Raw genomic sequence first — 8296 nt, forward strand, 5'->3', positions numbered from 1 at the left:
CAGATGAGGGTCATTTGGAGAATATTTTAAGACATTTTGACTCTTATTTAAATTACTTTTGCAGTGAAATGGAAATGTTTTTGCTATTTATTCATTTATCGCAAGTTATATTGTCATCGCTAATATCGCGAGTTTTCCTCATATCGCACAGACCGAATTAAAATGTGTGAATGTGAAACGTGTCACATAAAAACATCAGTTGTAAAAAAATAAAATACATAAACACGTTGAGCCTGGATGCAAAACCCAGATTTGAAGGACAAATGTTTTATTTTGCCTTAATTGTTTGTGTGAAGATTTTCAGGAGAAAACAAGAAAAACCTTTTTCTAAACCAATAGAACAGAAAGGTCTTTAGAGGTGAAGGCACCTTTCCCCGGAACGTGTTTCTGCATCTTCTCCGGCCCATAAGCGGCTCTCAGGATCCATAGTTGGCCTCATCGAAGGCTTTTCGGGCTCTCTTCAGCTCCTCGTTCATGGTCAGCAGGTCTTTGACTCGGGCGAACTTCCGGGGGTCTTTGCGGATCAGGAAAACGATGTCCTCCACCTGGACGCGGCCCTGCCGCCCGAAAGACATGGCTTTGTGGGTCATATCCGTGAGGAACTCGATCACCTGGTCCTCCAGGATGTCCACGGACTCCGTGTAGGGGTTCTGGTCGTCCCCGAAGCCGTACATCATGCAGCGGAGCTCCTTGGAGAAGAGCCGCTTCCTCCGCCCGTGAGACACATCAGCGCCGCCGCTGGCGTCCTCCAGCTCTTCTTCGAAGCCGGGCTCGTCTTCCTCTTCCGCCATTCTACCGGGAATACACACGAGTACCGAGAAGGTTTATGAGAGTTCTCAGACAAAAATAAAAATCAGTAACCTTAAGAAAACAAAAGCCAACACGGGCGCCAGCTTACCTTCGTCTGTTTGGGTCTGACGGTGTGAAAGCAACACTGCCACCTACTGGACCGGAGGACGACTCCCGGAAGTACAACAGGACACTTTTTTTTCTTCAAAGAACAAAACTTTATTAACAATGTTGACTATTGTGACATGTGACACAACGACAGATCAAACTGAACAAAGGGGAGAAACTAAAACAGCAACAAGTGAAAAAGGAAACAAAATTACAAAGGATATTACTATTAATCACAAACTATGAGGAATGGGAATCAAAAAGGGCATCACCAATAAATTGTATTTTTAAAATACGATTCAAGTTTTAAAAGCCTATAAATTCTCAGTTTTGAATAGATTTAGCATTCTTCTTAATTTTACAGATAAAAATGGGCAAGAAGGGTTTTTCATTAGTATATTTAAATTCATGAATGTAATATTTAGCCAGCATGAAAGTAGAATTAAGTAAATAGATCCAGTTGTCTTCTTTGCAGAGGAGATTAGAAATTCTTATTTCATCAGAAAAACTTTTTCATGTCAAAGATAAAAAAAGAAATAACCTTTTTCATTTTCAATGTATTTTCTTCACTGGATTTTCAAATCTGCTTAACAGAACTATTTGTTAAACCTTTTGGCCTTCATTAAGACTTTCTGAGGCTTTAAACCAGAAGAAAAAAGTGTATTAAAATACAAAATTGTTTTTCCTTGTGTTTCCAAATGCATTTTTCAAATTTAGGTGTAAATTAATTTACAAATACAATTGTGAATGAACAAATAGCTGAGAGATAATGTGATTATATTCAAATCATAATATCTCTCAACCAATGACTAAAAGAACATTTTATTTTAATATGTAAATCTACAATCTGGAAATACAAAACACTTTGCAGTGCAACGGTTTAACTCTATGTGTTATTTAGTAGAGGACCCTTAAAAAGCTGAAACACCTTTTCAAAGACTCTTCCATACATTCAAACAAGTTTTTCTTTAGAATTATTTATGTTTTCAGCTTTTCAGCATGCAAATATTAAATTAATTTAAAATAAGTTGATAAATAATTATTTATAACAAAGGTTTATTATGTTAAAAATGCAATAAACAAATTTGAGTCAGTGGGTAAAGAAAGAGTTTTTTTCCTGAACACTCAGGTCAATTTTTTATTGCGTCTTAAACTGACATTGTTGTGAGCAAAAACCTACCAAATCACCCAACATTGTTTATATCTATACCTCATTATAAAAACATTTGTTGTAGATTTTATCAAAGGATTCAACTAACAACTTTATTTTAACAAAATTGAATTCTCTGTCAATTCTTTAATGTAGTTGACTGGACTGAGTGAGTGTGATGTCACTCGTGGACAACGGTTTAGCCCCAGCTCCAACCAAACAAAGTCAGTTTAGTCTTTTGTTTTTGTGAGGACAGCGCCATGTTGGAGCCAGACAATGTCAGCGTCGTTTCTATGGCAACCACTCTATCCAGTCAGGAGTTAGCTTTTTTTGGAAGGCCACATCCATTGAAAGCGGGATTCACCAAATCTGTCAGAAACGTTTTGAAGGCTGGATGTGGCTCCACCTACTGTTATTGAGGCATGTGATTGGTCAGTTTATAACTTAGAGAACCTGAACTACAGAAAAAAATATCATGAAAAATAATTAAAATGATCTAGAACATGTCAAAAAAAAAAGAACGACAGCTGTTTATTTTCTCTTTAGACGTCTGTGGGATTTTGGTTTTGCAGGGACTCGCTGGGGGAGGGGCCTCTCAGTCCAGTTCTCAGATGCAGTCAATGGTTAAACTTGAGCATACATGAGGTCACAAGAGGTAAACAAAAATAGAGTCCAGCTGGATGAGCGTCTAACTGGTTCAAGACCAGAGATGAAAAACACAGAAACTCTGGAATTATCTGCTACAAATAGAAAAAGACAGAGATGACAGATGGAAAGACCTGCAGAAAAGCTTCTGCTGTATTCACAACATTTTTATGTAGGTCAGGATCATTTTTGTTATTTTTTTACATTTTATTGATGTTAAGTTACTTATATAAAAAAGAAATTCAGAATTAATTTAAAAAAACGTCACATTCACAAATTTTTCTGCACAATTTTACACAAAAGCCAAATAATAATTTACAGGCAACTGTCTTCTTCTGCCAAATTTCTCTGCATGAACTTTGCCCCGAGCTGGCAAATGCAGGAGAAGCAGTCGGTAAATCTGCAGCAGGCAGTCAGACGCAGCGCCCCGCCTCACCAGATCGGCATCACTCAGGTGTCGGTTTGTTGTGTTCTCTCACATCGTGGCGACTGTCGGGGCGCGTGACCCGCAGAGGAATGTGTGAAAGTTAATCTGAGTTGTACTTTGGGTTGTGGGAGGTCACCTCCGACAGGTCTGTCCTCTCTTAACCCCTCCCGCTGACTTGGCCGCCGCTCAGCCGGCGGATCGAGGTGGCCCGCTGCCAGCCTGTGCGGGGTTTGGTTCAGTGGGACGTCTGGCTGCTTATCTTTTGATTTCCATATTTGTCTAAGTTGATGCACAAAAGTGAGACTGAGCTTCATCTGTGTCCTCATCACAGCAGAGGCAAACAAAGTGGCCTTTGTCACTTCTGTCCAGCTGGCCAAATTCTTTCCGTCCTCCTTTCACAGGCTTTGCTTAGTTGTTTACAAATTCAAACCCCCCCCCCCCCCCCTCTCCCTCTCCCTCATCAGGTCCTTCCCTCCCTCCTCTCTCTTCCTCTCTCCAGGCTTTTCACCCGCCCACCGCTTGGTTCTGGTTGAGGGTGAGGAGGTGAAAGAGGAGAGACGAAACAGGGTGGAAGGCCCCGAACACTCGTCTTCTCCAGATTTCAACGCTGCATCTTCAAATCCTGCAACAACTGTGAGTATTTTCTCTGACTGAGGAGGTTAGAGGGGAGACCCCCCCCCTCCACACACACACACACACACACACACACACACACACACACACATGCACACAAACAACTGGATAAGGGAGAGTGGTGGACGTGCAGGGCGGAGAGTATCACAGGCTGCAGAAGTGCGTCAGCTGAAAGACGGCAGAACAGTTTGGAACGCATGTTCGCGTGGAAAAAGGAAAAAAAAACGAACTCCTAAAGACGTAACCCTGACGCTTCAGGGGGACCGTTATCTTTACTGAAACTGAAACGTACAAACAAAAACTCGGAGAGTTTGGCTCCATCTGGAGATTCCCCGATGGAGCGTAAAAGCAGACAAATGGACGCCCGAAAAGAGACAAAACTGCAAAGTAAAAGATCACACAAACCAGAGTGATGTGAAAGGAGAAATCTCACGCTGAAGGTCCTTGTGAAATGTGGGGCAGATGCAGAAACTCTGGTCTGTTTCCCTGATGACATCTCCTGGGTAACATTAACTTCAAAGCCTTCTGGGTTTTTTCAGCGCAGCATCTTCAGTCTGGTTTCTGTCTGTTTAGTCGTGGAAGGGGAAGGGGGGGGCAACTTGCACCTTTAAACTCAGAGGTGTTTACCTCAGTTAATCAGCTGCCGGTGATTAAGAGCCGTCCAGACAGGAGAAGGCAGGATTTGGCCATCGTCCAGGCCAAAGCAGTTTGCTGAGATCCTCTGATGGGCTGCTGGGGAGCATGCAGGACATGCAGCCTGTCTGTCCAGTGTGACGCAGGACAACCTGTGCACATTAAGTGGCACGTCTGGATAAAAATGCAGTAAAAAAAAATGACGTTTTAGGGATTTTTCCCCCAAAATCCCTAAAATCCCCCAAAATGGCTGCATTATATTTTTGGATAAATTACCAATTCAGTTTTTTTTATTTTCAAAATGGCAGCTTTTCTGTTGGCTTTATCTCCATAGCAACAATTTAATTTTGTTGTCACAACCTTTTTTTTTTTTTTACCAGAGTAGCTTCCTGTTGATGCTTGAGGAGTTAGGAGGCGATAGATCGAAATCCCTCGGAGGAATTTAAATTTGTAGCTGATACTAAAGATGCTTTTATTTTTTTGGAAATTCAATGAAGGGGGGCTCTTACTGAGGTCAAAGGTCAACAAACCTTCGGTTCTGGCAGTAGACTTGACCTGTTGGTGTGTGAATGAAATTTTGAGAAGTTCGCTCAGACAAAAGTTTTCTTTTTCCCCATCTTGTGTGACAGTATGAAAACCGCCAAATGTCACAATTTGGCACAAAATGTCCATCAAGTCGTAGGTCCTGTGGCCATCCAATAATAATTTTAAAGCTTACTTTGGAAAGTCCTGACATATTAGAGATTTTGGTTCCATTCACTTTTTTGACTTGTCCCCTGCTGTGACGTCGTTTTTTTATTTTTTTTTATTTTTTATTTTTCCTGTAATGGAAAACCTAAAGAAACTTCCTGGTAAACAGGAAATTCCAACTTTGGGGAAGGCGCCACCTTGAGTCAAAATGTGTCAAAATGGGAAAAACTTTTTTTCTTGAAAAAGAAACTTAAAGGAAATAAAACCTACAAAATTAATTTAAAAAAAAGACGTAGTTTATAAATGAAATTAATCTCTTGCGTCTGGTTCCAGATGCTGCGTCAGGCTGCAGGCCACATGAGAGGCCTCCTGGCCAGGCGCGCCTCTGTGGCCGTGACCAGCAGCGCCGTCAGGATGGCGAGCCAGGGTCATGGTACGTCCTTCGTCTGTGCTGGTGATCGTGCAGGTTTTAGGGATGTTCTTCCACGCATACGAGTAAAAAAATCATTGCACGTCGTCCAGACATTTTTTAAAAAAAATCCCTCTAAAAACTACAACTCCCAGAGCCCCGCCCCTTCACATTCGGCTTCATTGAAACGTCCTCTGTAGATACTAAACAGTTAATTTAGTAAAATGCAGTATTTAGGAGATATTCAGGTTTAGATAAGTCTTCCACAGAAAACATTGTTGGTAGTCAGGAGAATATTTATCAAAATTGTGTAATTCCAACAATAAAAGTAGCTTTTATTTAAAAAATAAAAGTTGAGATGGACACTAAAGCTCCAACAATATTTTTTAAACCACTCAGAGGTGAACTTCTGGCTGTAGATCAATGGAGAGCCTTTTCTTTTAGTGATGACAGGCAAAGCAGTCCCACATCATCATACTGTCACCACCTGCTCTTTCTAGAATTGTTCTGTTTGACTCCAGATGTAACTGGACATACAGCTTACAGAAAGTTCCTCTTTTATCTCATCATCTATTATTTTGTATTTACTCAGGTAGTTTTCGATCCAAATGAATTCAGTTAAATAAAAATGTAAAAACAATCGGCTAAATTCTTTTTTTTTCCATCTGACATCTTCAGTGACTGGACTCAAACGTTGTTTTTCATTTTTTTTATTCTATCAGTTTTTTGTGATGGTAGCATTCTTCTGTCTCCTCTTACACAAATTGTTTCCTTTAGCGGTTTATCTTTAAACTATAAACCTGTCAAAATGTGGGCCTCTAGGGCTAAAGTTTCAGAAATCTAAAATGAAACAGTTCTTTGTTGTGTTGTAAACTGATGCGTTCGACCAGTAGGTGGCACTGTTGCACCACATTGAACCAGCTCTTGTGTTTCACTCACAGAACATTCTCAAAAATAAAACTAAAGGTTCTGAGCATGGTTTCTGCTTGATCCCTCAGAGGTGTCAGAGACAGTGGACATGTCCCGGCCCATGTATTATGACCGCGCGGACGTCCCTCTGCCTGACAAACCCTACAAAGACCTGCTGACGGACGCTGACAAGAGCCTGAAGCAGAAGGAGAAAGGACCGTGGACCCAGCTGAGCAAAGAGGAGAAGATTGCCTGTAAGACACAGAACGGCTAATCTTCTTCTTCCTTCTACTCAAAATGGCCCGGATGACCTCCAAGAAGAAGATCCATTTGGTTCCGTTCCCATCTGCGGTAGATTTTTGCGTGCAGCAATTTTCTTATCTTCACTCTCAAGTAAATATTTATATTTCCCACAACAACCAGCATTTCCTTTGCCGCACCCACAGTCCTAAGATGAGAACATTAACGGGCGTAGATCTGTTCAGAATTTAAAAGTAAAAAAAGGAAAGTCTGTAGCTGTTGGAGGACTGGTCACCATCCCTGCTCTCATCCCTGCAGTGTACCGCCTGATGTTCTGCCAGACCTACCCTGAGATGAAGCAGAAGACTTCCGAGTGGAAGACCGTCCTGGGCGGCATCTTCTTCTTCCTGGGCTTCACCGGCCTGGTGGTTTGGTGGCAGAGAATCTACGGTAAAAGTCGTCAACGTTGACGGGGCAGAGGTTTCCTTTCCTCACGTGGAGATCATTCCGTCCACTTTTGTCTTTGCCAGTTTACCCTCCGCTTCCCAAGACGTTTGAGGGCGACTCTCAGGCCATGCAGCTGAAGAGGATGCTGGACATGAGGGTCAATCCCGTCCAGGGCTTCGCCGCCAAGTGGGATTACGAGAAGGGCCAGTGGAAGTAAACCCACGGCGAGTCCTCGAGTCTCCAGGAAAATCAATTTCTGTTGAGATTTCCCTCAAGGATCCGGTCGTCCTCCCTGAGTCTGTCGGCTCCAACAGAACCATGGATCAATAAAGTTTTATCTGTCTGTGAATCTCTAATAAACAAACATCAGTGATATGAAGCTGGTTCCCAAGGAAACGAGTCCGGTTGTGTGACAGAAAAGACGAGTTTAAGGTCAAAAAAGATCTTCAGTAAAAAAGGAGAAAAAGCCCTCAAAGATGGAAAACGATGGATAGAGAGGAAAATAAGTGAAGGGAAGGAGGTGCAGAAGACGAAAACAAGAAATCGGCTAAAGAGGAGGAAAAAACGGCAGAAAAGAGAAAAAAGACGAAAGACAAAAGCATGAAGAATTAAAAAAAAAACATGGAAACAGATAGGCAGGAGATTTAGAAGCACACAAAATGAAAAGATAGAACGATACCAAAAAAATACATTCAATTGGTAGAATGTTAGCTTACAACTATTGCAACATTAAGATATTTATTTACACCCTTTAATGCATCCACAGATCTTTAAAAGGAACGTACCACCTCCTGAGAAAAAATGGTCAGAAAAGAGCATTTCAGTGCACTTTTATTTAAGATTTGGGTTTTTTCTGCTTAACAATTTTTCTATTTCTCATAAGCCAATTTTAAAGTGACAATGCGTTTCCACGGAGACGACAGTCTCAACTACGGACTGTATTTGAGAACTGGACTGAGTGACCAATCCACCCCCAGGTGGAGCCTGCTGGCCCCCACGTCCAGAAACGTTTGACAGATTTCGTGGGGTGTGGCCTTCAAACAAGCCCGATCCTGATTGGCAAGAGTGGTTTCCGTAGAAACGTTGACTCAGACCAATCACTGCTGACCGACGTCGCCTGACTTCAACACGGAGGTGTAACGTGAAAAAAAGAAGAAAGAACCCGGAAGTAAAGCCTTTCCTTTGGGTGAGGTCGCACTCGCTCGGTCCAGTTCTC

The 8296-nt window shown here is 41.8% G+C and overlaps 2 protein-coding genes across 2 annotated transcripts; one reads left to right on the plus strand and one right to left on the minus strand.

The window, feature by feature from the left end:
- Nucleotides 1-245: 245 nt before the first annotated feature.
- On the minus strand, nt 246-4277 carry LOC101172330 (transcription initiation factor TFIID subunit 13). The gene is made up of 3 exons (XM_004070292.3): nt 4186-4277; nt 899-991; nt 246-792 (listed from the first exon to the last, which is right to left on the minus strand). The coding sequence occupies exons 1-3, from the start codon at nt 4260-4262 to the stop codon at nt 417-419; spliced, it is 546 nt and encodes a 181-aa protein (XP_004070340.2). The 5' UTR covers nt 4263-4277; the 3' UTR covers nt 246-416.
- On the plus strand, nt 3617-7476 carry LOC101172078. Its single transcript, XM_023956379.1, has 5 exons — nt 3617-3752; nt 5409-5508; nt 6483-6647; nt 6952-7083; nt 7164-7476. Exons 2-5 carry the CDS (start codon nt 5409-5411, stop codon nt 7295-7297), a joined length of 531 nt encoding a protein of 176 aa, XP_023812147.1. The 5' UTR covers nt 3617-3752; the 3' UTR covers nt 7298-7476.
- The last annotated feature ends 820 nt before the right edge of the window (nt 7477-8296 follow it).

Source organism: Oryzias latipes, chromosome 7 (genome assembly GCF_002234675.1).
Source record: "Oryzias latipes chromosome 7, ASM223467v1".
NCBI classification, from domain to species: domain Eukaryota; kingdom Metazoa; phylum Chordata; class Actinopteri; order Beloniformes; family Adrianichthyidae; genus Oryzias; species Oryzias latipes.

Excerpts from the sequence above, each read along its gene's own strand:
- LOC101172330 (XM_004070292.3), bottom strand. The coding sequence starts at position 4,262 with ATGTTACCCAGGAGATGTCATCAGGGAAACAGACCAGAGTTTCTGCAT. Across the intron at positions 992-4,185 it reads ATTTCACAAGGACCTTCAGC|AAAAAAAAGTGTCCTGTTGT; the intron begins GTGAGATTTCTC and ends TGTTCTTTGAAG. Across the intron at positions 793-898 it reads TCAGACCCAAACAGACGAAG|AATGGCGGAAGAGGAAGACG; the intron begins GTAAGCTGGCGC and ends TATTCCCGGTAG.
- LOC101172078 (XM_023956379.1), top strand. The coding sequence starts at position 5,409 with ATGCTGCGTCAGGCTGCAGGCCACATGAGAGGCCTCCTGGCCAGGCGC. Across the intron at positions 5,509-6,482 it reads GATGGCGAGCCAGGGTCATG|AGGTGTCAGAGACAGTGGAC; the intron begins GTACGTCCTTCG and ends TTGATCCCTCAG. Across the intron at positions 7,084-7,163 it reads TTGGTGGCAGAGAATCTACG|TTTACCCTCCGCTTCCCAAG; the intron begins GTAAAAGTCGTC and ends TGTCTTTGCCAG.